This window comes from Pipra filicauda, unplaced genomic scaffold (assembly GCF_003945595.2).
Source record: "Pipra filicauda isolate LSUMZ 115617 unplaced genomic scaffold, ASM394559v2 scaffold21_size4447388_pilon, whole genome shotgun sequence".
Taxonomy (NCBI): domain Eukaryota; kingdom Metazoa; phylum Chordata; class Aves; order Passeriformes; family Pipridae; genus Pipra; species Pipra filicauda.
The window spans coordinates 3,440,976-3,468,939 of record NW_024104332.1 but is presented as its reverse complement, the minus strand read 5'-3'; the positions used below and the strand labels follow the sequence as shown (position 1 = coordinate 3,468,939).

Sequence of the window (27,964 nt, the reverse complement as noted above, 5' to 3'; positions counted from 1 at the left end):
GCAAGTCCTTACCCAAGGAGACCTGTCACCGCCCCCAGTCCTGGCAGGGCCGGTGCCCCTCTCCTGCCCAAAGAGCTGTGCCCCCGGGGGACGACTCCCGAGGAGGCCCAGGCGTTGTGGCTGCTGCTGCTCCTGTGCACAGCCTGCTGCTCTTGCCTGTGGCTTGGGCAGCAGCGACCGCGCAGCCCTGCCCGAGGAGCCCCGCGCCCTCCCCGTGCTGGCAGCACCTCCGCGGGCCCAGAGCTCTGGCCCAGCGGGCTCTGGGACACAGCCCCGTGGGCTGGGCAGCCGCGGGGGCCCGGGCTGGCCCACGGCCCTGCCCCTGCCCCTGGCCGGCAGCTGCCGCAGTCTGGCCTAGGAGAGGGACTGCGACAGCAAGTGGGTTCGAGCGAAGTAGAGGATGGAAACACACCCTGTCACGCAGTGGAGCTATCACCGTGCTATCACAACTTTATTGAAGCAGGGCTTGGACTTCTATAGGGGAGGGGGAGGAAGGTGCTGGAAAAAAGGGCGGAGCATGGGACTGACATGGGAAACAGCCAACCAGGGAAGGAAGGAGGGAACATGGAATCAGCGGGAGCCAATGGGGAGAGTATCTGCAATGCAGCAGATGGGAACCAACAGGAAAAATGGGATATCCGTGAGAGGAAAATACATTGAAATTGGAAAAACTTGGAATAAAACTGTCTGAACAAGTTCTTTGGTAAACCCCGGTAACAATAAAGCAGTCTTTTTCTGTACTAGTCTTCTCTCGGTCACAGTGTCACATAGTATCGATCCCAGGCAGGTGCTTAGCCATTTGTGCTTCTTCCTGCACCTGCCTCAGCTCCTGTTGCCCTATTTGCAACAGTTCTTTTTCTCGGCAGGTGCCTTCCTCAGGCAGCACCCAGCGGTCGTGCCCCGCCAGGGACCCCTTGCCCTCCTTGTCCCCAGCCAGGCCAGCCTGGCCCCCTTGGCGCTGTCCCCACCCTCCCGCCCAGGCCTCCAGCCCTTCTGCCGCAGGCACGGCAGACGCCCCGGGCAAGCGCCACAGCAGCCGGCCAACACCTGGGCAGGACACAGATGGCACTTCCTGCCTGGGACAGGGCTTCTGGCCATCTCCAAGGACCTTTGGCTCAGGGATCCCCACAGCTCCAGCCTTTGCCCAGCTGCTCTGCTGCAAGCTTGGAGGCTTCAGCACAGCACCACCAAAGGCCAAGGGGACTTAGGGCTCTTTCTCTTCTCACTGCACACCTGGGCAAGCGTTGCTGAGCACAAGGACCCTTTTTCCCCTCTTCCCCAATGCCCTGTGCAAACTGGGCACCAAAAAACACTCCTGAGCCTCTGTGTGTGGCAAGAGGAATTTTATATTCCTATGCTGGACTAGAGGGAAGTGCTTCCACAGCGGGGGTCTTCCTCACAGGCTCACGTGGCCCCAGCAGACACCGCTTCCCACATCAAGCCTCCCCAGAGCTCAGGCAGCACAGCCAGAAACTGCCCCGCAGAGCAGGACAGCTCTTGCAGGCCCCGCACAGCCAGTCTGGCGGCTGCTGCAGCTGGGGGGATGCAGCTCTCTGAGCAGCTTCGAGCACACGGCAGCTCTGAAGCGCCAGGCTTGAGATGGCGGGGCTGGTGTCGTTCCTCAGACCCTGAAGAGCTGCAACAGGGAGGAACAGAGCCAAGGTCAGAGCCTGGATCTGTGGCGACCCAAGAAGCTCCTCCTGCCAGGGCCATCTCACCCAGTTCTTGCCATGGCCAGCAGGGAGCAGGGCCCAACGGGATCAGCCGGAAGGCGCTGGCCACCAATACCCCCCGTGCCCCTGAAATCTCTCTCTGCTCTGCCCAAGCTGTCTCTCGTCCGTGCAGGGAGCAGAGCCCTCCACAGCCGGGACAGGATTGCAGCTCCCTGCCCAGGCTCCGTGCTCCTCCCGCCAGCCCCCGCTGACACCGCGCTGCCCTCACTCACTCTCGATGATGTCCTGCAGCTCTTCAGGCTGTCCCCGCACGTACCTCCCGGCCATCCCTGGGAACACAGATCCTGTCAGGGCCCCAGCGGCACAGCTCCCCCCCGGCGGCGCTGCCGGCCCGGCCACGCACCCTCCTGCCCTGGCAGAGCTGAGCCCGGGGCCGTCCCGCCTCGGGACGCCTCAGGGCTGGGCTGGCACAGGGCGGCAGCCACCAGGGCACTCGGGGCTCCCCAGCACATCCCTGGGCCGCATCCTGCTGCCGCTGCAGCAGCCGGGGCTGGGGCTGAGCTGCAGAGGGGCGGGGAGGGACCTTGTGGCTCACCAATGAACTTGAGGGCCGCCTCTCGCAGGGGCTCCTGTGGGCTCTCCAGGTATGGCAAAGCCTGGCGCAGGAACTCGGCCACTCGACTCCGCTCCTTTTCCAGCTGCAGAGAGAGGCAGGGCCGGAGGGAAGGGTTGGCTGGGGCTCTGCCCCTTGGCCGGGAGCTGCCTGCGCCCAGCACTGGCCTCCCCTGCCCGCACGCCCCAGGTAAGGCAGCAGCGTGTGGGGTGCAGGCCGCTGTCCCGCAGGCGGCTGCAGCAGTGGGCAGGGGCACAGTGCCAGCCCCACACTCTGAGCGTCGGGGACTGGGGGCTGCTCCAGCCTGGGGCTGGGGCTTCATGGCCGTCCTTACCAGGCACTCGCTGAACTTCCACAGCTCCTTCCTCTTCACTATCTTCTGCAGGTCCTTTCTCTTCAGGAAGCCGGCCACACAAAGCAGCGCTTCCCCAGAGGCCTGCAGAGCAACAAGCACTGGGAGATGGCACCACGGCCCAGGGCAAAGGACCCGTGTCCCTGGAGCAAGGCCAGCAGGAGGCTGGAGCCCATCAGGTGCCAGGGCAGGAGGCAGCCCAGCCCCCTGCCACGGGGACACCAGAGCCCACAAATGCTCACCTCTGCCACTCTCTGGTTCTCATCGTGGCAGTGGAAGAAGAGTGGAAGCAGGCTCTGGCGCACGTGTGGCTTCAGGGCCTTTTTTCCCTCTTTCTCCCCTGTCACCATCACCGCACGGAAGAGGAGGATGGAGGACAGCTGCACACTGCTGTCAGCCTGGTGGAAATGAAAAGACCTCAGCACTGGCTTCTCCAGGCCCACCTGGGCACAGGCCTGAAAATCCACAAGGCACAAAGTTTCCTGCCAGCACCCGTTGCCTGTGGCTGCGGGGCACAGAGCCTTACGTTGTCGAAGAGCGGCTGCAGCGCCTCAGCCAGCTGCAGGGCGGTGGGGCTGGAGAGCTGGATGTCTTTATCGGAGAACAGAAAGCCGAGGACGCTGACAGTCCTCCGGACCAGCTCTCCATCTGCGTCCCACAGGAGCTGCACGAGGCTTTCAGTCAGGCTGCCCATTCTTTTGGCCTGTGAGGAACACAAGGCTGTGCTGGGAAGCCACGAAGGGCTGCAGCGCCAACCCCGCTCCGGCGGGGCAGCCCCACGTGCTGCCGCGGGGCCCAGAGCCCAAAGGCCTGTCCCGAGGGACTCGGGCAGCTGAGCGGGGAGGCAGCAGAGCTGGCAGCAGCTGTGCTCCCCAGCCCCAGCATTGCAGCGGCCAACCGCCCCTTCCTCACCGTCACGGCATCCTGGCTGAGCACCACCAGGCCCCTCAGCACTTGGCGGCGCATCTCTGGGCACTCGCTCCACAGGTGCCTTGAAAGGATCTGCAGGACGCTTTCGCCGCACTCCCTCACGTCCAGGTAGACCAGGGCCTGAAAGGCACGGAGCGGTGACGGGCTGCCCGGCCGGCAGCAGCCCGCACCCGCACAGGGCTGGGCCCAGGCAGCAGCACAGGGCGCGGCACCGTCCCGGGCAGCCCTGCCCAAAAGCAGCAGTGGCTCTGCAGAGCCCCTGGGCTCCCCGCCCTGCGCAGGCCACTCGCCCGCTCCTCTGTGCCACCCAGCCCTGGCATTCCTTGGCCTTGAGGAGCCATGAGGGAAGCGCGAGTGCTGGCAGCAGAAGGACCCAAAACACAGCTGGGGACAAGTGTCACCCCAGCAGCAAGGGGCCAAGGGCACACAGTGGAGCCCCCCCTCTGCCCCAGCTCCCTTCACTGGGCTTCCCTCGCAGATGCGGCTGCACAAGGCCAGAGAGGTGGAGGCAGCTCGGCCAGGCAGCGCTCGCCATCAGGCTCACCTCCACAAGGAACGCCATGGCAGGGAGCTCCCAGGGACACATCTCCTCGCTGAGCAGCTCCAGGAGGCAGCACACAATGCTGCAACACCAGGGGGTGCAGACAGAGCCCATCTCCCTGGCAGGAGGGAAACAAGAACTGTCATGCCTGAGCTGGCTGGGCAAACCTCTGCCGGGACTCACTCCCAGAGGCCTGGTCTTTCCCCAGCACCCCGGCAGGGGACCAGGGCACTCTGGCAGGCGGCTCCTCCTGTGCACCCGCCTCTCCCAGCCTTTGCCACTCTGCTCGGCCATCCCTGGGTGACAAGGCCCTCCGGCCCATGACCACGGGCACTGCGTGGGGTGTCCCGTGCAGAGGGCAGAAATGACAGGGGCAGCGGGGACAAGGGGGTCTCACCTGGCCAGCAGACCCACTGCGTAGTGGTGGGTGTCGGCGTTGAGGAGCGTGTCCCAGCCACACTTGCGCTCCAGTGCCACCACCACGCTCTCGCAGCGCAGACGGTGCAGCAGGGCTTTGAGGGTCAGCACTGCAAACCTGCGTGCAGAGCAAAGCCCAGGTCATGCTGGGAGCCCTGGCCAGCCCCGAAGGTGTGGCAGGGACAGGAGGAGGGGGATGGAGCACCTGTTGGGCTTGGTGGGAAGGCTGCGTTGCTTCCGGCACTCCCTCCACAGGGTGTCAACCTCCTCCGGCATCTGCACTGTGCTGAAGAACACTTGGAAGAGCAGATGCACAAAGAGGTTGGGGAAACACTCCCTCACTGCCCGTGTGCAGCAGAGCAGATGGAGGATCTTCCAGAGTGCCACGGTTGCCTGCAAAAAGGAAACCAGCCGGAGACAGCTCTCAGTGCCCAGACATCCATGGGGCAGGGCCCGAGCGTGGCAGGGAGAGGCCAGGGGAGACACAGCAGGAGCAGCCGGCCTGGTGCCCCTGAACCTGCCCCTAAGCCAGCTTGCCAGCCCAGTGCCTGAGGCAGGGAGATGCAGCGCTGGGGGAGGATGAAGAGCTGCCGGGGAGGTGACGTGGCGCTGAGCAAAGGCCGGTTCCAGAAACTCACAGCCAGGGCAAAGACTTCCGTTTCATCCCCATCAGAGGTGCGCATGCTGCAGGCTGGCCAGCTTCCCAGGACGAGGGCAAGGATCGTCAGCACCGACTCTGCAGTAGTTCTCAAGGAGATGATTGCTCTCCACATGCTCACAGCAGCTCTGGGGGGTCAAAGCTCTGTGTCAGCGGGCTCTCAGCCACAGTGCCATGGCCTGGGCACTTCCCGCTCCCAGCTGACAGAGCCACAGCACCCTGAGGAGCAAGGAGGGCACATGGGAGCAGGATCCGTGGCTGGCATGCCAGAGGCTCCGGGAACTCTTGGCCTGACAGACACCTGGGACGGGCTCTACAGGATGATGGGCTGGTGAGCCCTGGAGGCAGAGGGGCCCCATACCTGTCACAGCATGGGGCAGAGCGCAGCAGAGTCACCACCACATCCACGGGGTGTGCCTCGACCAGAGCCAGAAGAGTCCTGTCTAGTCTGCGCTCAGCACACACATTGGCCGTGAGCCACCGGTGGATGTACCTGACGAAGGCTGGCACCTGCAGGGGGCACGGGGCAGACTTGGAGAGCTGCCAGAGCCAGCAACTTGCCCGGCTTCCCCCGACAAGCGCTTCCCTTCCCACCACTCTGGACTGGCCTCAAAGGCTGAGGGGGCCCAGCGGAGCCGGCGTGAGGGCCCGCACAATCCCTGCAGGGCTGGAGCCCTGGCCACAGGCTGCTTACTTTCTCGGCACTGGAGACACCATTCTCCACAAGCAAATCCAGCAGGGCAGCGCTGGTCTCGGCATTGCAGAGGTCAGAGTTTGCCATGCCCCCAGCGCCCATGGCGATGGTCTCTTCCCTCCAAATGCACCTGGTGAATTGGCAAACCATCTGCAGGAGAAAGGCAGGAAGAGAGGGATGTGCCCTGGAGAGCTCCGACAGCGGTGCCAGGCTGAGCAGGGACAGCAGGCCCAGCCCAGGAGGCCGTGGCTGCAGGTACCTGTGCTGCCCTGCGGAAGCGGCCCCGGGCGCGGTCCTGCTCCTGTGTCCGGTCCCGGCCTGGATCTGGCAAAGAGCGAGCGCGGTCAGAGCTGAGGGGCTGCGGGACAGGCCGCAGAACACGGCCCAGCCCTGCGCTCCACAGGCAGGGCCAGCCCCGGCATGCCCCGGCATGCATGGAGCTGCCGGGGGATCAACCCCGAGCCCTCCTTCCCCCTCCCTTTCCTTGGCCCTGTCCACAAGGGATGGGATGGCAAGAGGCCCATCTGGCTGCAGCCACCAGCCCTGGGGCCCAGCTCTGCCACTCACCCTCCTGCAGGGGCTGGGGCTGCTCCGCCTCCTCAGGCTGCTGGGATGGGGCAGCTCCAGGGCCTTCCTCCTCCCCCTCCTTCAGCCAGGCCAGCTTGGGCACCCTGGGGGGTCTCTGCTCTGTGTCTCTCTCTGGCTTCATGGCTTCCTGCAGGAGAGATGGCACGGAAAAGCTCTGGCTCACCAAGTCCTGCACAAGTGCCTTGAAGGCACCTGCAACACAGCAGGTTTGGGAACGCTCCGGCTCATCAAGTCCCAAAGTCTGGCCTGGAGGGGCCAGGGGGGAGTTGGAGAGTTGCCAGAGGGAGCAATTTTCCCAGTTGCCCCCGAGAAGTGCTTCCCTTCCCACCACACTCTGCTGGCCTCAAAGGCTGAGGGGGCCCAGCAGACCTGGCTTGAGGGGCCACACAATCCTTACCCACAGGCTGCTTACTTCCACAGAGACAACTCTCTCCCCAGGAATGTCCAGACCAGGAGCACTGGGCAGGCACTGAACGGCTGGGATGTCAGTGTCTGCCTCGCCCTCGGGCGTTGCGCCGTCAGCCTTGGCCGTGAGCTCACTGGGCGTGGGGTCAGGCTGTGCCATGACCTCGCTTGGTGCGATCCTGGTCTTTGGACGCCGAATGCCCACGAATTTCCGAACGGCCTACAGGAAAACAAAGGGCAGGGAAGAGCGGGATGTGCCCTGGAGAGCCCCGACAGCGGTGCCAGGCTGAGCAGTGGCAGTAGGTCCAGCCCAGGAGGCCGTGGCTGCAGGTACCTGTGCTGCCCTGCAGAAGCAGCCATGGGCACGGTCCTGTTCTTGTGCCTGGTCCCGGCCTGGATCTGGCAAAGAGCGAGCGCGGTCAGAGCTGAGGGGCTGTGGGACAGGTCGCAGAACACGGCCCAGCCCTGTGCTCCACAGGCAGGGCCAGCCCTGGCATGCCCAGTGCATGGAGCTGCCAGGGATCAGCCCCAGGCTCTCCTTCCCCCTCCCTTTTCCTGGCCACGTCCACAGGGGATGGGATGGGATGGGATGGGATGGGATGGGATGGGATGGGATGGGAAGAGGCCCAGCCGGCTGCAGCCACCAGCTGTTGGCCCAGCTCTGCCACTCACCCTCCTGCAGGGGCTGGGGCTGCTCCACCTCCTCAAGCTGCTGTGCAGGGGCAGTCCCAGGGCCTTCCTTCTTCTTCTTCCTCCTGAGAAACCTGCACAGGCTGAAGCGTCTCTCCGCCATCCTACAGTCGGGCCTCAAGGGCAGCCGCCGCAGGGATTGGAGACGCCAGGGAAAAGCTCCGGGGCACGAAGCCCCAGAGAATGGCCTCGAGGGCACCTGCCGCAGGGCCTGGAGACTCCTCGCCGAAGCTCCGGGTCACCAAGTCCCGCGGTCTGGCCTCGAGGGCACCTGAAAGATAGAAAAGCCTACGCAACGCAAGTCCTGCAGTGCGGCCTCAAGGGCAGCTGCCGCAGGGATTGGAGACACCTCGCAAAAGCTCCGTGTCACCAAGTCCCGCGGTCTGGCCTCGAGGGCACTCGCAGCACAAAAACGCCACCAAAACGCTCCGGATCAGAAAAGAACGAGTTGGCTGCACGGGGGCTCCGCACAGCACCGCTCTGTCCCGTCTGTCCCGTCGCACGCTCCGAGGAGCACTGAGGCGTGGTCACCTCACCACCACTACTAAGTCATCACGTGTCACAAAGGGCCCTGTGACACCCTGCCCCGTGCCATCCCACCGTGTCACAAAGGGCCCTGGGACACACTGCCACGTGCCCTGGGGCCTCCCCTAGCCCGGCCAACCTGCCCCAGGCGGGAAGGAGTCCATTCTCCAAAGCATCCAAGACAGCTGGACACGAACTTTAGGCACAGCTGAAAAACTAAGCAAACCCTCCCCTGCTGTGCCTGCCCACGGCAGCAGAAGGAGACCCCTCGGCTGCCGAGGCAGCCGCAGCGGGAAGGCCACGGGGCCTCCACACGAGCTGGCACGGGCTCCTCGGGAGAAGTGCCGGCTGGTGGCCCTCCCGAACACGGGGCTGTGACACACAGAAGGAATGTGAGGGCAAGGTGTCTTAGTTTAACACGATTACAACGTAGAAATCAAGAAACTTCCGGTGGAAGTGTGGAAAAGGAAAAGAAACAGCTTTTTATTAACCAAATCTGAATAAACAACAAATGGTGCAATCAAAACCTTTTGGAAGAAACAAAACAAAGTCCCAGTTCCCCAGGTGGAGGGAGAAACCCACAGCAACCTGGGGAGTGGGGTGGGAAGGCGGGACTGTCCCGGCACTTCAACAGCTGCTCGCAGCCACCTGTGCTCGCAGCCAGCACTGGAAAAAATAAAAAAAGTCCTTTTTCCCACAGGCCGTCTGAAGGCAGAATACCTCGCTCTGAGATGGCTTGCTCTCTTTCTTGTAGTCGTTCTCCACGAGGTGTCCCGTGGGGAAAAAAAACTTCCTCTCAGGCAAAGAAAAAGCAGGCAGCCAAAACCGGACTCCCCGCTCTGTCCGGTGCACACCAAAACCAAAGAAACCCCCCAAACGACAGACTCCCGGCCGTGCCTGTGGCAACCGTGCTTCCCCGGGAGACCTCCCCCTCTCCCCGCTCCCGCGCTGCCCAGCGCCTGCGGCTCCGCTCTGCCCCCACCCCATCCCCGACTCCCCCCATCCCAGAAGAAACAGACTGGGGGGGCGAGGACGAGGTACCCTAGGGAAAAAATTCCCACATCTCCTTTCAAACCTATGACACAAGGGCACCAATGCTGCTCCCACCCCATTGGCCAGGGCTGCGCCAAAATCAGCAGCTCTGGCAAGTCCTTACCCAAGGAGACCTGTCACCGCCCCCAGTCCTGGCAGGGCCGGTGCCCCTCTCCTGCCCAAAGAGCTGTGCCCCCGGGGGACGACTCCCGAGGAGGCCCAGGCGTTGTGGCTGCTGCTGCTCCTGTGCACAGCCTGCTGCTCTTGCCTGTGGCTTGGGCAGCAGCGACCGCGCAGCCCTGCCCGAGGAGCCCCGCGCCCTCCCCGTGCTGGCAGCACCTCCGCGGGCCCAGAGCTCTGGCCCAGCGGGCTCTGGGACACAGCCCCGTGGGCTGGGCAGCCGCGGGGGCCCGGGCTGGCCCACGGCCCTGCCCCTGCCCCTGGCCGGCAGCTGCCGCAGTCTGGCCTAGGAGAGGGACTGCGACAGCAAGTGGGTTCGAGCGAAGTAGAGGATGGAAACACACCCTGTCACGCAGTGGAGCTATCACCGTGCTATCACAACTTTATTGAAGCAGGGCTTGGACTTCTATAGGGGAGGGGGAGGAAGGTGCTGGAAAAAAGGGCGGAGCATGGGACTGACATGGGAAACAGCCAACCAGGGAAGGAAGGAGGGAACATGGAATCAGCGGGAGCCAACGGGGAGAGTATCTGCAATGCAGCAGATGGGAACCAACAGGAAAAATGGGATATCCGTGAGAGGAAAATACATTGAAATTGGAAAAACTTGGAATAAAACTGTCTGAACAAGTTCTTTGGTAAACCCCGGTAACAATAAAGCAGTCTTTTTCTGTACTAGTCTTCTCTCGGTAACAGTGTCACATAGTATCGATCCCAGGCAGGTGCTTAGCCATTTGTGCTTCTTCCTGCACCTGCCTCAGCTCCTGTTGCCCTATTTGCAACAGTTCTTTTTCTCGGCAGGTGCCTTCCTCAGGCAGCACCCAGCGGTCGTGCCCCGCCAGGGACCCCTTGCCCTCCTTGTCCCCAGCCAGGCCAGCCTGGCCCCCTTGGCGCTGTCCCCACCCTCCCGCCCAGGCCTCCAGCCCTTCTGCCGCAGGCACGGCAGACGCCCCGGGCAAGCGCCACAGCAGCCGGCCAACACCTGGGCAGGACACAGATGGCACTTCCTGCCTGGGACAGGGCTTCTGGCCATCTCCAAGGACCTTTGGCTCAGGGATCCCCACAGCTCCAGCCTTTGCCCAGCTGCTCTGCTGCAAGCTTGGAGGCTTCAGCACAGCACCACCAAAGGCCAAGGGGACTTAGGGCTCTTTCTCTTCTCACTGCACACCTGGGCAAGCGTTGCTGAGCACAAGGACCCTTTTTCCCCTCTTCCCCAATGCCCTGTGCAAACTGGGCACCAAAAAACACTCCTGAGCCTCTGTGTGTGGCAAGAGGAATTTTATATTCCTGTGCTGGACTAGAGGGAAGTGCTTCCACAGCGGGGGTCTTCCTCACAGGCTCACGTGGCCCCAGCAGACACCGCTTCCCACATCAAGCCTCCCCAGAGCTCAGGCAGCACAGCCACAAACTGCCCCGCAGAGCAGGACAGCTCTTGCAGGCCCCGCACAGCCAGTCTGGCGGCTGCTGCAGCTGGGGGGATGCAGCTCTCTGAGCAGCTTCGAGCACACGGCAGCTCTGAAGCGCCAGGCTTGAGATGGCGGGGCTGGTGTCGTTCCTCAGACCCTGAAGAGCTGCAACAGGGAGGAACAGAGCCAAGGTCAGAGCCTGGATCTGTGGCGACCCAAGAAGCTCCTCCTGCCAGGGCCATCTCACCCAGTTCTTGCCATGGCCAGCAGGGAGCAGGGCCCAACGGGATCAGCCGGAAGGCGCTGGCCACCAATACCCCCCGTGCCCCTGAAATCTCTCTCTGCTCTGCCCAAGCTGTCTCTCGTCCATGCAGGGAGCAGAGCCCTCCACAGCCGGGACAGGATTGCAGCTCCCTGCCCAGGCTCCGTGCTCCTCCCGCCAGCCCCCGCTGACACCGCGCTGCCCTCACTCACTCTCGATGATGTCCTGCAGCTCTTCAGGCTGTCCCCGCACGTACCTCCCGGCCATCCCTGGGAACACAGATCCTGTCAGGGCCCCAGCGGCACAGCTCCCCCCCGGCGGCGCTGCCGGCCCGGCCACGCACCCTCCTGCCCTGGCAGAGCTGAGCCCGGGGCCGTCCCGCCTCGGGACGCCTCAGGGCTGGGCTGGCACAGGGCGGCAGCCACCAGGGCACTCGGGGCTCCCCAGCACATCCCTGGGCCGCATCCTGCTGCCGCTGCAGCAGCCGGGGCTGGGGCTGAGCTGCAGAGGGGCGGGGAGGGACCTTGTGGCTCACCCATGAACCTGAGGGCCGCCTCTCGCAGGGGCTCCTGTGGGCTCTCCAGGTATGGCAAAGCCTGGCGCAGGTACTCGGCCACTCGACTCCGCTCCTTTTCCAGCTGCAGAGAGAGGCAGGGCCGGAGGGAAGGGTTGGCTGGGGCTCTGCCCCTTGGCCGGGAGCTGCCTGCGCCCAGCACTGGCCTCCCCTGCCCGCACGCCCCAGGTAAGGCAGCAGTGTGTGGGGTGCAGGCCGCTGTCCCGCAGGCGGCTGCAGCAGTGGGCAGGGGCACAGTGCCAGCCCCACACTCTGAGCGTCGGGGACTGGGGGCTGCTCCAGCCTGGGGCTGGGGCTTCATGGCCGTCCTTACCAGGCACTCGCTGAACTTCCACAGCTCCTTCCTCTTCACTATCTTCTGCAGGTCCTTTCTCTTCAGGAAGCCGGCCACACAAAGCAGCGCTTCCCCAGAGGCCTGCAGAGCAACAAGCACTGGGAGATGGCACCACGGCCCAGGGCAAAGGACCCGTGTCCCTGGAGCAAGGCCAGCAGGAGGCTGGAGCCCATCAGGTGCCAGGGCAGGAGGCAGCCCAGCCCCCTGCCACGGGGACACCAGAGCCCACAAGTGCTCACCTCTGCCACTCTCTGGTTCTCATCGTGGCAGTGGAAGAAGAGTGGAAGCAGGCTCTGGCGCACGTGTGGCTTCAGGGCCTTTTTTCCCTCTTTCTCCCCTGTCACCATCACCGCACGGAAGAGGAGGATGGAGGACAGCTGCACACTGCTGTCAGCCTGGTGGAAATGAAAAGACCTCAGCACTGGCTTCTCCAGGCCCACCTGGGCACAGGCCTGAAAATCCACAAGGCACAAAGTTTCCTGCCAGCACCCGTTGCCTGTGGCTGCGGGGCACAGAGCCTTACGTTGTCGAAGAGCGGCTGCAGCGCCTCAGCCAGCTGCAGGGCGGTGGGGCTGGAGAGCTGGATGTCTTTATCGGAGAACAGAAAGCCGAGGACGCTGACAGTCCTCCGGACCAGCTCTCCATCTGCGTCCCACAGGAGCTGCACGAGGCTTTCAGTCAGGCTGCCCATTCTTTTGGCCTGTGAGGAACACAAGGCTGTGCTGGGAAGCCACGAAGGGCTGCAGCGCCAACCCCGCTCCGGCGGGGCAGCCCCACGTGCTGCCGCGGGGCCCAGAGCCCAAAGGCCTGTCCCGAGGGACTCGGGCAGCTGAGCGGGGAGGCAGCAGAGCTGGCAGCAGCTGTGCTCCCCAGCCCCAGCATTGCAGCGGCCAATCGCCCCTTCCTCACCGTCACGGCATCCTGGCTGAGCACCACCAGGCCCCTCAGCACTTGGCGGCGCATCTCTGGGCACTCGCTCCACAGGTGCCTTGAAAGGATCTGCAGGACGCTTTCGCCGCACTCCCTCACGTCCAGGTAGACCAGGGCCTGAAAGGCACGGAGCGGTGACGGGCTGCCCGGCCGGCAGCAGCCCGCACCCGCACAGGGCTGGGCCCAGGCAGCAGCACAGGGCGCGGCACCGTCCCGGGCAGCCCTGCCCAAAAGCAGCAGTGGCTCTGCAGAGCCCCTGGGCTCCCCGCCCTGCGCAGGCCACTCGCCCGCTCCTCTGTGCCACCCAGCCCTCAGATTCCTTGGCCTTGAGGAGCCATGAGGGAAGCGCGAGTGCTGGCAGCAGAAGGACCCAAAACACAGCTGGGGACAAGTGTCACCCCAGCAGCAAGGGGCCAAGGGCACACAGTGGAGCCCCCCCTCTGCCCCAGCTCCCTTCACTGGGCTTCCCCCGCAGATGCGGCTGCACAAGGCCAGAGAGGTGGAGGCAGCTCGGCCAGGCAGCGCTCGCCATCAGGCTCACCTCCACAAGGAACGCCATGGCAGGGAGCTCCCAGGGACACATCTCCTCGCTGAGCAGCTCCAGGAGGCAGCACACAATGCTGCAACACCAGGGGGTGCAGACAGAGCCCATCTCCCTGGCAGGAGGGAAACAAGAACTGTCATGCCTGAGCTGGCTGGGCAAACCTCTGCCGGGACTCACTCCCAGAGGCCTGGTCTTTCCCCAGCACCCCGGCAGGGGACCAGGGCACTCTGGCAGGCGGCTCCTCCTGTGCACCCGCCTCTCCCAGCCTTTGCCACTCTGCTCGGCCATCCCTGGGTGACAATGCCCTCCGGCCCATGACCACGGGCACTGCGTGGGGTGTCCCGTGCAGAGGGCAGAAATGACAGGGGCAGCGGGGACAAGGGGGTCTCACCTGGCCAGCAGACCCACTGCGTAGTGGTGGGTGTCGGCGTTGAGGAGCGTGTCCCAGCCACACTTGCGCTCCAGTGCCACCACCACGCTCTCGCAGCGCAGACGGTGCAGCAGGGCTTTGAGGGTCAGCACTGCAAACCTGCGTGCAGAGCAAAGCCCAGGTCATGCTGGGAGCCCTGGCCAGCCCCGAAGGCGTGGCAGGGACAGGAGGAGGGGGATGGAGCACCTGTTGGGCTTGATGGGAAGGCTGCGTTGCTTCCGGCACTCCCTCCACAGGGTGTCAACCTCCTCCGGCATCTGCACTGTGCTGAAGAACACTTGGAAGAGCAGATGCACAAAGAGGTTGGGGAAACACTCCCTCACTGCCCGTGTGCAGCAGAGCAGATGGAGGATCTTCCAGAGTGCCACGGTTGCCTGCAAAAAGGAAACCAGCCGGAGACAGCGCTCAGTGCCCGGACATCCATGGGGCAGGGCCCGAGCGTGGCAGGGAGAGGCCAGGGGAGACACAGCAGGAGCAGCCGGCCTGGTGCCCCTGAACCTGCCCCAAAGCCAGCTTGCCAGCCTAGTGCCTGAGGCAGGGAGATGCAGCGCTGGGGGAGGATGAAGAGCTGCCGGGGAGGTGACGTGGCACTGAGCAAAGGCCGGTTCCAGAAACTCACAGCCAGGGCAAAGACTTCCGTTTCATCCCCATCAGAGGTGCGCATGCTGCAGGCTGGCCAGCTTCCCAGGACGAGGGCAAGGATCGTCAGCACCGACTCTGCAGTAGTTCTCAAGGAGATGATTGCTCTCCACATGCTCACAGCAGCTCTGGGGGGTCAAAGCTCTGTGTCAGCGGGCTCTCAGCCACAGTGCCACGGCCTGGGCACTTCCCGCTCCCAACTGACAGAGCCACAGCACCCTGAGGAGCAAGGAGGGCACATGGGAGCAGGATCCGTGGCTGGCATGCCAGAGGCTCCGGGAACTCTTGGCCTGACAGACACCTGGGACGGGCTCTACAGGATGATGGGCTGGTGAGCCCTGGAGGCAGAGGGGCCCCATACCTGTCACAGCATGGGGCAGAGCGCAGCAGAGTCACCACCACATCCACGGGGTGTGCCTCGACCAGAGCCAGAAGAGTCCTGTCTAGTCTGCGCTCAGCACACACATTGGCCGTGAGCCACCGGTGGATGTACCTGACGAAGGCTGGCACCTGCAGGGGGCACGGGGCAGACTTGGAGAGCTGCCAGAGCCAGCAACTTGCCCGGCTTCTCCTGACAAGCGCTTCCCTTCCCACCACTCTGGGCTGGCCTCAAAGGCTGAGGGGGCCCAGCGGAGCCGGCGTGAGGGCCCACACAATCCCTGCAGGGCTGGAGCCCTGGCCACAGGCCGCTTACTTTCTCGGCACTGGAGACACCATTCTCCACAAGCAAATCCAGCAGGGCAGCGCTGGTCTCGGCATTGCAGAGGTCAGAGTTTGCCATGCCCCCAGCACCCATGGCGATGGTCTCTTCCCTCCAAATGCACCTGGTGAATTGGCAAACCATCTGCAGGAGAAAGGCAGGAAGAGAGGGATGTGCCCTGGAGAGCTCCGACAGCGGTGCCAGGCTGAGCAGGGACAGCAGGCCCAGCCCAGGAGGCCGTGGCTGCAGGTACCTGTGCTGCCCTGCGGAAGCGGCCCCGGGCGCGGTCCTGCTCCTGTGTCCGGTCCCGGCCTGGATCTGGCAAAGAGCGAGCGCGGTCAGAGCTGAGGGGCTGCGGGACAGGCCGCAGAACACGGCCCAGCCCTGCGCTCCACAGGCAGGGCCAGCCCCGGGATGGCCAGTGCATGGAGCTGCCGGGGGATCAGCCCCGGGCCCTCCTTCCCCCTCCCTTTCCTTGGCCCTGTCCACAAGGGATGGGATGGCAAGAGGCCCATCTGGCTGCAGCCACCAGCCCTGGGGCCCAGCTCTGCCACTCACCCTCCTGCAGGGGCTGGGGCTGCTCCGCCTCCTCCGGCTGCTGGGATGGGGCAGCTCCAGGGCCTTCCTCCTCCCCCTCCTTCAGCCAGGCCAGCTTGGGCACCCTGGGGGGTCTCTGCTCTGTGTCTCTCTCTGGCTTCATGGCTTCCTGCGGGAGAGATGGCACGGAAAAGCTCTGGCTCACCAAGTCCTGCACAAGTGCCTTGAAGGCACCTGTAACACAGCAGGTTTGGGAACGCTCCGGCTCATCAAGTCCCAAAGTCTGGCCTGGAGGGGCCTTGGGGGAGTTGGAGAGCTGCCAGAGGGAGCAATATCCCCCAGAAGCGCTTCCCTTCCCACCACACTCTGCTGGCCTCAAAGGCTGAGGGGGCCCAGCAGACCTGGCTTGAGGGGCCACACAATCCCTACCCACAGGCTGCTTACTTCCACAGAGACAACTCTCTCCCCAGCAATGTCCAGACCAGGAGCACTGGGCAGGCACTGAACGGCTGGGATGTCAGTGTCTGCCTCGCCCTCGGACGTTGCGCCGTCAGCCTTGGCCGTGAGCTCACTGGGCGTGGGGTCAGGCTGTGCCATGACCTCGCTTGGTGCGATCCTGGTCTTTGGACGCCGAATGCCCACGAATTTCCGAACGGCCTACAGGAAAACAAAGGGCAGGGAAGAGCGGGATGTGCCCTGGAGAGCTCTGACAGCGGTGCCAGGCTGAGCAGTGGCAGCAGGCCCAGCCCAGGAGGCCGTGGCTGCAGGTACCTGTGCTGCCCTGCGGAAGCGGCCCCGGGCACGGTCCTGTTCTTCTGTCCGGTCCCGGCCTGGATCTGGCAAAGAGCGAGCGCGGTCAGAGCTGAGGGGCTGCGGGACAGGCCGCAGAACACGGCCCAGCCCTGCGCTCTACAGGCAGGGCCAGCCCCGGGATGGCCAGTGCATGGAGCTGCCAGGGATCAGCCCCGGGCCCTCCTTCCCCCTCCCTTTTCCTGGCCACGTCCACAAGGGATGAGATGGCAAGAGGCCCATCTGGTTGCAGCCACCAGCTCTGGGGTCCAGCTCTGCCACTCACCCTCCTGCAGGGGCTGGGGCTGCTCCACCTCCTCAGGCTGCTGTGCAGGGGCAGTCCCAGGGCCTTCCTTCTTCTTCTTCCTCCTGAGAAACCTGCACAGGCTGAAGCGTCTCTCCGCCATCCTACAGTCGGGCCTCAAGGGCAGCCGCCGCAGGGATTGGAGACGCCAGGGAAAAGCTCCGGGGCACGAAGCCCCAGAGAATGGCCTCGAGGGCACCTGCCGCAGGGCCTGGAGACTCCTCGCCGAAGCTCCGGGTCACCAAGTCCCGCGGTCTGGCCTCGAGGGCACCTGAAAGATAGAAAAGCCTACGCAACACGAGTCCTGCAGTGCGGCCTCAAGGGCAGCTGCCGCAGGGATTGGAGACACCTCGCAAAAGCTCCGTGTCACCAAGTCCCGCGGTCTGGCCTCGAGGGCACTCGCAGCACAAAAACGCCACCAAAACGCTCCGGATCAGAAAAGAACGAGTTGGCTGCACGGGGGCTCCGCACAGCACCGCTCTGTCCCGTCTGTCCCGTCGCACGCTCCGAGGAGCACTGAGGCGTGGTCACCTCACCACCACTACTAAGTCATCACGTGTCACAAAGGGCCCTGTGACGCCCTGCCCCGTGCCATCCCACCGTGTCACAAAGGGCCCTGGGACACACTGCCACGTGCCCTGGGGCCTCCCCTAGCCCGGCCAACCTGCCCCAGGCGGGAAGGAGTCCATTCTCCAAAGCATCCAAGACAGCTGGACACGAACTTTAGGCACAGCTGAAAAACTAAGCAAACCCTCCCCTGCTGTGCCTGCCCACGGCAGCAGAAGGAGACCCCTCGGCTGCCGAGGCAGCCGCAGCGGGAAGGCCACGGGGCCTCCACACGAGCTGGCACGGGCTCCTCGGGAGAAGTGCCGGCTGGTGGCCCTCCCAAACACACAGAAGGAATGTGAGGGCAAGGTGTCTTAGTTTAACACGATTACAACGTAGAAATCAAGAAACTTCCGGTGGAAGTGTGGAAAAGGAAAAGAAACAGCTTTTTATTAACCAAATCTGAATAAACAACATCATCATCATCATCATGGCTAGGCTTCGCGAACGAAGATTTGGGAAGGCTCTATCCACATTTGCTGCAAGGCTGCCCCAGGTGGGAAGGAGTCCATTCTGCAAAGCATCCAAGACAGTTGGACACGAACTTTAGGCACAGCTGAAAGACTAAGCATTCCCTCCCCTGCTGTGCCTGCCCACGGCAGCAGAAGGAGACCCCTCGGCTGCCGATGCAGCCGCAGCGGGAAGGCCACGGGGCCTCCTTGTAGCTGGCACGGGCTCCTCGGGAGAAGTGCCGGCTGGTGGCCCTCCCAAACACACAGAAGGAATGTGAGGGCAAGGTGTCTTAGTTTAACACGATTACAACGTAGAAATCAAGAAACTTCCGGTGGAAGTGTGGAAAAGGAAAAGAAACAGCTTTTTATTAACCAAATCTGAATAAACAACAAATGGTGCAATCAAAACCTTTCAGAAGAAACAAAGCAAAGTCCCAGCTCCCCAGGTGGAGGGAGAAACCCGCAGCAACCTGGAGAGTGGGGTGGGAAGGCGGGACTGTCCCGGCACTTCAACAGCTGCTCGCAGCCACCTGAAGGCAGAATACCTCACTCTGAGATGGCTTGCTCTCTTTCTCTCAGTTGTTCTCCACAAGGGGTCCCATGGGGAAAAGAAACTTCCTCTCAGGCAAAGAAAAAGCAGACAGTCAAAAACAGACTCCCCGCTCAGTCCGGTCCGCACCAAACCCAAAAAAATCCTCCGAACAACTGACTCCCGGCCATGCCTGTGGCAACCGTGCTTCCCCAGGAGACCTCCCCTTCTCCCCGCTCCCGCGCTGCCCAGCACCTGCGGCTCCGCTCTGCCCCCACCCCCTCCCTAACTCCCCCCATCCCGAAAGAAACAGATGGGGAAAGGGGAGGATGGCATACCCTAGGGAAAAAATTTCAGCATTATTACAGCCGAGCTAGGGATACAGGGAAATTCACTCAGAGTTTTGAGACAGGTTGTAGGTCAGCAAGAGTGAACCCTTTATGGTTTCTCCCTCATATAGGGGGAGCAGAGAAGTTGCTAGAACAGTGGGTGTGGCATACCAAATATGGAAAGGGTAGGAGGGTCTGCCCAAAAAAGGAAAGTATAGGAGGGGTTTACAACTCCATAAGGATTGGGGGAGGGTTTATAAGGAAACAGGGATACGAGGGGACAAACAGTTGAAGGGAATTTTTACAAAAATTATGGGGTACAACATAAGAACTCTATTTTAGCATTAAACTCTAACTCTGTCAATAAAGTCCATTGCCTCTGAGAATATTCTGTAGTCTTAAATGACATCTTCATCTCTTGTCACCTCTTTTAGGGCCTCGATCCATCTTCAATATTGCAATTTCTCCTCTTGCTCGTCTCCCACACCTCAACACCCACCCCACCCCAGCATCTCTGGCAGATCCCTCTGCAGAGCCTTCCCACCCTCCAGGAGATGCGCATGCCCAGGGACGGCACTCAGGATCATCTGCTCCACCACCTTCCATGGTACCGAGGGCAGGCTGCCAGGTCCATAGTTCCCCACATCATCCTTCCCACCCTTCTTGCACGAGGGCCTTCCATTTGCTCGTTTCCAAGCAACTGGCAAGTCTCTCCACTTAACCAGGACTGCTGGTCAATGATCCAATGATGGGGTTAATAGCGGGTCTGTTAGCTCCCAGGATGAAGATATCGACTGGGAAAACTTTCGGGTGTATCCTTGATGATAAGGAAGTCAGTACACAGCCCTGGTGGAGAAAACAAAGGCAGGCTGTAAAGTTGGTAGGCCTAGGATGCGGGACCTGCAATAAGGCCTTGAGCTTTGCCAAATATATCACCCATAGAACCTAGCCAATGAAAATGCTGTTGCTTGCTTACTAAAAATAAGGATACTGCTTGCTGCTAGCAAGGGGTATAAAAAAGCAGATGAGAAAATAAAGAGGAAGAAGACATCTTTCCTGCACATAACTGACTCCTTGTATCTTTATCGGCCATCACGGATCCACACTGACATATGGTGACCCTCGACGCGATACTGCAATACTGACCATCGGGCGACGGATGATGGTAACGGAGCTTGGCATACCTGAGAGCAGTGAGGAAACTGCCTGGTCCGGACCCGAGAACTACTGACACCTGGAAAAGGTGAGCCGCCAAGAACAAAGACTGTGATAATGGGGAATCAGATGTCTAAAGAGGAAAAGTTGGTGCTGTCCACTTGGAAGCACTTCCTGAAGCGGAAAGGTGTAACTGTTGAAGATTATGATTTGCAACATTTGCTGCTATGGTGTCGAAAGAAAGGTTTTGAAGCTAACACATCAGTTGCATTTAGAGTAAAGACTTGGGAGAATGTGGGGGATAAACTGTGGAAAGAGGTTTATAAGGGTGCTAAGAGTGCTAAGGAAGTAGAAGGTTTGCCTGCCACCTGGCATATATTAGTTGAAACTTTAAAAGACTGGCTTAATGAACAAGTTTCGGAAGGTATTCAGTTGCCTGAAACAGAGCCTCTGTCAGATACAGAAGGACTCGAAAGGGAGGAAGGAACTTCAGTTGCTGCGGCATCGCCGCCTGCTACCTCCCCCTCTGACAATGAACTGATTGCTTTAGCAGATAAAAAAGAAACAGTGTGGCGTTCGGATACACATACAAAAAAATCTACCAAGAGTCCGGCTCTAAAAACCCCAAAAGGTTTGAAAGTTCACTATCCAGCACCCCACAATCCAGTTAAAACTCTTTGTAAATACAAATCCCCTACTGCTATAGTCCCTTACCGGTATAACACACCTGTGGAACTTGTAGAGGAATTTAAAGCTAAGCAAAGGCAAGTGTCCTCTGTTCCTCCACCACAGGAGGAGGAGGAGGAGGAGGAGGACGAGAACACTGATGAAAACAATGAGGATGCCCCCCCAGCAGATGATGCAGACAAGGAGGAAGCTGAAAATGCCTCCGTCTGTAGTCGAGCCTTACAATCTGTACGTAAGGGGTCCCAGAGCCGAAAGACACGAACGCTCTCTGATCCATGGACTTTGCCGGCAGTCACCACTGTCACAGTCATGCCACGTCATCCTAGAAGGTTTTGGGAGACGGTGCGTGTACAAGCTGCAAAAAGAGGGGAATGGGAGTTGTTAGACAAGATCGGGCACCCCTCACAAGCTATGAAGGACGTTGCATTTTTTCCGGGAATAGAGTCAGGAGTAGAAGCTTATCCTGTTTTTCAGGCAGCTCCTAACTCTGGCAAGCAAGATGAACATTATGTATTTGCTTGGAAAGCTATTCAGGATTTGCAAATGTATGTGGCAAAATACAGTGTGAATTCTTCTGAAGTTATGTGTGTGATTCGTGCAATTAATGCTGATTTGCTCACTCCTTATGATATTGACCATCTAGCTCAAGTTTTATTTGAACCTGTACAATACGAAGTGTTTAATTCTAACTGGCAAAAAGAGCAGCTATGGAGAATATGAGACTCCCTCCAGGGGACCCCAGACTGGGTGTAGGAGTGGAAGCCTTACTGGGAAAAAATTGTTTTAGTAGCCCCGATTTCCAGGCTCAGTTGGATCCTATTGTGTTACAACAATGTCAGCAGGTGGGAATGTTAGCTCTGACTAAAACTATGGAGCTTGCTTCCCCTCGTCCTAGATATACAACAGTGAAACAGGAACCAAGGGAACCTTATTTAAAGTTTATTGAATGTATTGCAGTTTCATTAGAGAAACAGGTGGATGATGAAGTCCTGCATCAGGCTCTCCTAAAGCAGTTAGCAAAAGATAATGCAAACGAAAATTGTCAGAAAATTATAGATGCATTGCCAGGAGACCCGTCTGTGGCTGATATGGTATCTGCATGTTCCAAAGTGGGTACTATAGATCACCAAATGACTGCCCTTGCTGCAATTTTGCATCCTACCCCGTGATGCTATAACTGTAATAGAGAAGGATACCTTAAGGTTAACTGCCCTGATAAAAGCAACAGGGAAAAGCCAAAGGTCTTACCTAATCCTCCTGGTATTCATTGTAACCGTTGTGGGAAGCTAGGACACTTTGCTGAACAATGTCGCTCTAAGTTTCATGCCAATGGACAGCCTCTCCAGGGAAACGGGAAAGCCAGCGCGAGGAGGAGGCGCGCTCAGACACAAGTACCTTCACTGCCCACAGTACAACCCGTATGCACCCCCCCGATGCTCCCCCCTGCTACCAGCTCACGGGGAAAACCAGCGGAGCAGCCAGTATGGATGTATCCACCTCTGCAACAGTAACAATTTCTTCTACAGATATTGTCAAGGTTCCCTTAGATGCTAAGGGACCTACTGGACGTGGATTGAGTGCTTTGTTAATCGGGTGCTCAAGTAGCACAATTTCTGGGATAATTGTACATGTTGGGGTAATTGATGCAAACTATACAGGACAAATCTGTGCCATGGTCTCTACCCCCTACCCTCCTGTTACTATTCCAAAAGGAACTCGAGTTGCTCAACTTGTGCCTTTTGTGAGTTGTGTTCCCAGGACAGAAAACCGGGGGAGACATGCTGGAGGATTTGGATCAACAGGACCTCCGCAAGTATTTTGGTCACAGACTATTTCACACAAACATCCACAGATGACTTGTGAACTGCCTAATGGGAAAGCCTCACCTTCTGCTGTTAAGGTGACTGGATTGCTCAACACCAGTGCTGATATAAGCATCATCTCCATGCATAATTGGCCAAGCTCTTGGCCTCTGGTGTCCTCTGATTCAGGTGTTGTGGGGTTGGGGGGAACTACACAGTGTTACATTGCAGTTCATTTCATCCTGATTTGTAATCCTGAAGGGCAGGCTGTGACTGTAAGACCATATGTCACTCCTGCCCCTCTAACTCTGTGGGGAAGGGGTTGTCTGGCTCAATGGGGAGTTAAAATTACCACAGATTTTTAACTGGGGCCACTGTGCTTTTGCAGGGCAATAGACAGTCTACACTGGCACTTACAGGGTTAACTGACACCCCAGTGTGGGTACCTCAGTGGCCCCTGTCCAGAGAAAAGTTACAGGCCCTGCAGGATCTGGTCCAAGAGCAATTGGCTGCTGGCCACATTGAGCCATCATTCAGTCCCTGGAACACACCTGTTTTTGTTATACAAAAAGAAATCTGGGAAATGGAGATTTTTTTACAGGATTTAAGAAAAGTCAATGCTGTCATGGCACCGATGGGAGCTCTGCAGACAGGACTCCCATCACCCACAATGATACCCCTCGACTGGCTGATAATAATTGATCTAAAAGATTGTTTTTTCACAATTCCTCTAGGTGAGGCTGACAAAGAAAAATTTGCTTTTACAGTACCCTCTGTCAATAATGCAGAACCTGCAAAGCAATATCAATGGAAGGTTTTGCCTCAGGGGATGAAAAATTCACCCACTATTTGCCAGTGGTGTGGTGCAAAGGCTTTAACTCCGGTGAGAATTCAGTTCCCAAAATGTTACTGTTTCCATTTTATGGATGATATTCTGTTCTTAGCCGAGCAAAAAGAAACATTGTCTGCAGTTGCAAATGCAGCTAAAGAATTGCTTCAATCTTTTGGTCTTGTCATTGCACCAGAGAAAATACAAACTGCAGAACCTTGGAAATATCTGGGCCTCCTTGTCACTAAAAGAACAGTAAAGCCTCAGCCTATTCAGTTACAATTGCCTATCAATACCCTAACTGATGTTCAAAAATTAGCAGGTTCGTTAAATTGGTTACGCCCTTATTTGGGGTTGACAAATTCGCAATGCAACCTCTTTTTGCACTGCTCAAACATTCCACAGATCCATTGGAACCACGATCCTTAACTCAGGAAGCAGTTCAGATCATTCGGCAGGTAGAAACATTGTTAACAGAATGATTTGTTTCTCGCATTGATTTGTCTCAAATTGTTCAGCTTTTTGTTCTCATAGATCAGAACTTCCCCTGTGGGATCCTTGTTCAGTGGAACGAGGCCTGGGACGATCCTCTACACATTCTTGAGTGGTTGTTTTTACCCTCAAGATCTTGGAAAACAGCACCTGGCCTATTTGAACTTCTCGCTGAGATTATCATGAAAGCACGAAAACGGTGCATTGAATTAATTGGCAGAGATCCTAGTTGTATTGTTTTACCTGTACAATCCTGGTATTTTGAATTGCAAGCTGCTATGGCAGATTTTCAGGGACAAATTGCTTATCATTTACCTTCACACCCTTTACTGAAATTTTTTAGTGAAGTACCTGTTGAACAAAAGCTGCTGTCACCTATGGAACTAGTGGAAGGACTCACTCTTTTTACAGATGGTTCTGGGAAAACAGGAAAAGCTGCTGTGGTCTGGTATACACCCACAGGATGGCAACATGAACTTGTTCAGCAATCCGGGTCTCCACAAGTTGTGGAACTCCGTGCTGTTACTTTGGCATTTCAACTTTTTCCTCAGCCTTTTAATCTTGTTACAGATTCGGCTTATGTGGCGGGACTTGTACAGCGTTTAGATCAAGTAGTTCTTCTGATTGTGATGATCATCTTCTCTTTCAGGTTTTGTCAACATTGTGGCGAACTCTACAGTCTCGTACTGCTCCTTACTTTGTTTTTCATATTCACAGTCACACTTCACTGCCTGGATTTTTTACTGAGGGTAATGCTCGAGCAGACTCTCTCGTAGCATCTGCCCAGATCGGGCCTGTTCCAGACAAGCGACAACAGGCTCTCCTCTCACATCAATTTTTTCACCAAGGCAGTACTGCTCTCAAGCGACAGCTTGGCATTTCACAATCCCTTGCTCGTTCTATTGTGGCTGCCTGTCCTGATTGCCAAAGTCAGAATGTCCTTGTCTATTATGGCGTTTACCAAGTATTCTAGAGGTGATGATCAGCTTTACAGGTATGGCAACATTGTGGCGAACTCTACAGTCTCGTACTGCTCCTTACTTTGTTTTTCATATTCACAGTCACACTTCACTGCCTGGATTTTTTACTGAGGGTAATGCTCGAGCAGACTCTCTCGTAGCATCTGCCCAGATCGGGCCTGTTCCAGACAAGCGACAACAGGCTCTCCTCTCACATCAATTTTTTCACCAAGGCAGTACTGCTCTCAAGCGACAGTTTGGCATTTCACAATCCCTTGCTCGTTCTATTGTGGCTGCCTGTCCTGATTGCCAAAGTCAGAATGTCCTTGTCTGTTATGGAACCAATCCTAGAGGAATGCAAGCTTTACAGGTATGGCAAAGTGATGTTACTCATGTCCCAGAATTTGGACGTCTCAAATTTCTGCATGCTTCTATTGATACATATTCTCATGCTGTTTGTGCTACTGCTCATGCAGGCGAGCGTGCTCTTGATGTGATTCGTCATTTTCAACAAGCTTTTGCTACCCTTGGTGTCCCATTGCAGCTGAAGACTGACAATGGCCCTGCCTATAGCTCTCAGAAATTTCAAACCTTTTTGAATGACTGGGGAGTGTCTCATGTTACTGGCATCCCTCACTCTCCTACGGGGCAAGCTATTGTAGAATGTATGCATGGCTCTCTGAAGCATCTGCTTCAGAAACAGAAAGGGGGAATGCATGGTGAGCCCCCTCAAGCCCGTTTAGACAAAGCTGTTTATGTTTTAAATTTTTTGAGTTTTCCCCTGGATTCTCATTTTCCTGCTCTCTTTTTGCATTTTTCCTCATTAGTGTCATGTCAACCCGTGACCGCTCCTGCTCCCGTTCAGGTACAGGACCTGGTGTCTGGACAGTGTTCCAGCCCTCATCAACTGAAAACCTGGGGAAAGGGTTATGCTTGTGTCTCTGCAGATGATGGGTCGCAGTGGATTCCTGCTCGGTGCGTGCATCCTTTTTTGCCTTGGGGGAACCAGCAGTGATGACTCCTACACGGAACAGCTCGAACGACTCAGCCGGTGGAACAGCCACAACGTCTGGGTGACCCTGATGAAAGCACTGAACCAGACTACCTTCTGTGCCTCCTTGGAGAAACCAGAGCTACCTTTTCACACATGCCTTGTTGGGGCACCTGTAAATAACTGATGCAGTGAAACTTGTTTCTAATGTTACACGATTACCTGACGTAGCAACAAAGGCTTGTAATGCTTCTGCACAGAGCTGCATCACAAATGTAAACAAATGGCTTGTTAAGCTACCAGTAGGCATTGCACCGCAGGAGCTGGGTATTTTGGGTACCTTAACTGCTGCTGCTTGCTTTTATTTTGATTATACGGGTGTGACACTGCTGGTTAATAAGTATAGTAAGAGAGATGATGCTTCTGCTACCACAGAAACTCTTTCACAAGACTTGCCAGATATGCCCTTTTACCGGAATGCATCTGCTTGGTGTTTATATACACACAAGTGACCCTCACCTAGTGTAACAGTTGTTCGCCAATTCCCGAAAGGATACTTTTTGATTTGTGGCAGTCGGGCATGGCCAGGTATTCCGGCGAAGCCCACTGGAGGACCTTGTACCTTTGGTAAATTAGGCTTGCTTACCCCCACAGAAAAGTTTTTGTTGAATCATTCCCATCTCTACAGTCATGTTTTGACCAAACGGTCACTGGCCCTTGACTCTAAATGTCGGGACACGTTAACTTTGTGGAGTCAGGCATCTATTGTGTCTGCCTCCCAGTTTTTGCCACAAGTTGCCTCAGCAGAAGCGTTAAAGCAAATCAATGCCTTGGCGTGCTGGGTGACCAAACAAGCAAATTTGACCTCAGATACTTTGTATAAGCTTGCCACGGATGTAGATAGTGCTCGGCATGCTACACTGCAGAATCGTGCTGCTATTGATTTTTTGCAATTAGCACATGGACATGGTTGTCAGGAATTTGAGGGCATGTGTTGTTTAAATATCTCAGATCACTCTGAATCCATCTACAGACAAATTGCCACGCTTCAGGAACAAAGAAGATCACACAGGAAACTGGGTTTTTCGGCCTGGAAGGCTGGTTGCCTAATTGGAGCATTTCGGGTTGGTTACTGTCCTTACTCAAGACAGGGGTCTTAGTTTTGATAATAGTCGTGGTTGTGCTAGTAATGTTACCATGTATTGTGTCATGTTTGCAAAGGGCCCTGCAAAAGACGACACAGGGAATATTTCTTGCACAATTACAGAAAGGGGGAATTGATGGGGTTAATAGCGGGTCTGTTAGCTCCCAGGATGGAGATATCAACTGGGAAAACTTTCGGGTGTATCCTTGATGATAAGGAAGTCAGTACACAGCCCTGATGGAGAAAACAAAGGCAAGTTGTAAAGTTAGTAGGCCTAGGATGTGGGAACTGCAATAAGGCCTTGAGCTTTGCCAAATATATCGCCCATAGAACCTAGCCAATGAAAATGCTGTTGCTTGCTTACTAAAAATAAGGATACTGCTTGCTGCTAGCAAGGGGTATAAAAAAGTAGATGAGAAAATAAAGAGGAAGAAGACATCTTTCCTGCACATAACTGACTCCTTGTATCTTTATCGGCCATCACAAATCTACACTGACAATCCAAAGCAGCTACCAAGCTCTTTCTCCAGCTCCCTCATTACTCTCCGGTAACAGAGAACATTCCACAAGAAAGTAACTTGTGCCACAAGAGGTGGGAGGCATCTGTCAGCTTAGAGGAGACCCCTCAGCACTGTTATGTCCTGAAGGAACACCACTGGGCTTGACATGGAGCTCCAGGCAAGCTTACAACCAGCTGCCTCACTTGCAGCCCAGCCTTGGCCAGCATCCACACGTGGAGGCAGGATTGCTGGGGGGCACTGCAGGGACCCAGGGGAACAGGACTGGCTGACCTGTGTACACGTGGCACCCCCTCACACCCCCAGAATCACCCTCAACCCAGAAAAACCCTCCCGTGGCAGCAGAGAGGAGCATACAGCACCTCACAGGGTATCTCAGCTGAGTTTGCCCCCAGTTTAAGCTCTGCTAATGCCCAGCTGCCAAAAAGGCCTACCTGGATCTCTCCAGGATGCACAGGATGAGCCAATGAGCAGGATGCTTTGGCAGACAAACCTTCCAACCCTTTCCTGAGGTTGGGGACACACCAAGATCAGAGACAAGGATTCTTCATCATGCTGGCCCACGCACCCCAGCTCTGTGCTGGCCCTGGCCCAGAGCAGCTTCCACCAAGCAAGAGGCAAAGGCACATTTCTGGGTGAAGAGGTTAATAGCAGGTCTGTTAGCTCCCAGGATGAAGATATTGACTGGGCAAACTTTTGGGTGTATCCTTGATGATAAGGAAGTCAG

At 57.8% G+C, this 27,964-nt stretch overlaps 3 protein-coding genes across 7 annotated transcripts; 1 reads left to right on the top strand and 2 right to left on the bottom strand.

Moving 5' to 3' along the window:
* Positions 1–1,326: 1,326 nt before the first annotated feature.
* On the bottom strand, positions 1,327–8,554 carry LOC114004219 (maestro heat-like repeat-containing protein family member 6). Of its 2 annotated transcripts, XM_027752002.2 has the most exons (18): positions 7,544–8,554; positions 7,206–7,270; positions 6,879–7,091; positions 6,446–6,593; positions 6,138–6,202; positions 5,879–6,028; positions 5,546–5,694; positions 5,165–5,312; positions 4,732–4,919; positions 4,507–4,644; positions 4,113–4,227; positions 3,551–3,688; positions 3,165–3,341; positions 2,881–3,036; positions 2,621–2,722; positions 2,269–2,371; positions 1,946–2,002; positions 1,327–1,636 (listed from the first exon to the last, which is right to left on the bottom strand). In XM_027752002.2, the coding sequence occupies exons 1-18, from the start codon at positions 7,662–7,664 to the stop codon at positions 1,437–1,439; spliced, it is 2,433 nt and encodes an 810-aa protein (XP_027607803.2). In that variant the 5' UTR covers positions 7,665–8,554; the 3' UTR covers positions 1,327–1,436. The 2 variants fall into 2 exon arrangements, with proteins under 2 accessions (XP_027607803.2, XP_027607804.2); XM_027752003.2 differs by lacking the exons at positions 6,446–6,593; positions 6,879–7,091; positions 7,206–7,270 and having other exon boundaries at positions 7,544–8,551.
* A 2,002-nt stretch (positions 8,555–10,556) lies between these two features.
* LOC114004220 (maestro heat-like repeat-containing protein family member 6) lies at positions 10,557–17,279 on the bottom strand. 4 transcript variants are annotated; one of them, XM_027752005.2, is made up of 18 exons: positions 16,727–17,279; positions 16,423–16,487; positions 16,096–16,308; positions 15,673–15,820; positions 15,368–15,432; positions 15,109–15,258; positions 14,776–14,924; positions 14,395–14,542; positions 13,962–14,149; positions 13,737–13,874; positions 13,343–13,457; positions 12,781–12,918; positions 12,395–12,571; positions 12,111–12,266; positions 11,851–11,952; positions 11,499–11,601; positions 11,176–11,232; positions 10,557–10,866 (listed from the first exon to the last, which is right to left on the bottom strand). In XM_027752005.2, exons 1-18 carry the CDS (start codon positions 16,845–16,847, stop codon positions 10,667–10,669), a joined length of 2,433 nt encoding a protein of 810 aa, XP_027607806.2. In that variant the 5' UTR covers positions 16,848–17,279; the 3' UTR covers positions 10,557–10,666. The 4 variants fall into 4 exon arrangements, with proteins under 4 accessions (XP_027607806.2, XP_039237294.1, XP_027607807.2 ...); XM_039381360.1 differs by having other exon boundaries at positions 16,423–16,481; XM_027752006.2 differs by lacking the exons at positions 15,368–15,432; positions 15,673–15,820; positions 16,096–16,308 and having other exon boundaries at positions 16,727–17,278.
* Positions 17,280–19,693: 2,414 nt separating this feature from the next.
* LOC120323249 lies at positions 19,694–24,598 on the top strand. Its single transcript, XM_039381326.1, has 3 exons — positions 19,694–20,831; positions 24,037–24,039; positions 24,343–24,598. Exons 1-3 carry the CDS (start codon positions 19,933–19,935, stop codon positions 24,596–24,598), a joined length of 1,158 nt encoding a protein of 385 aa, XP_039237260.1. The 5' UTR covers positions 19,694–19,932.
* Positions 24,599–27,964: the final 3,366 nt, after the last annotated feature.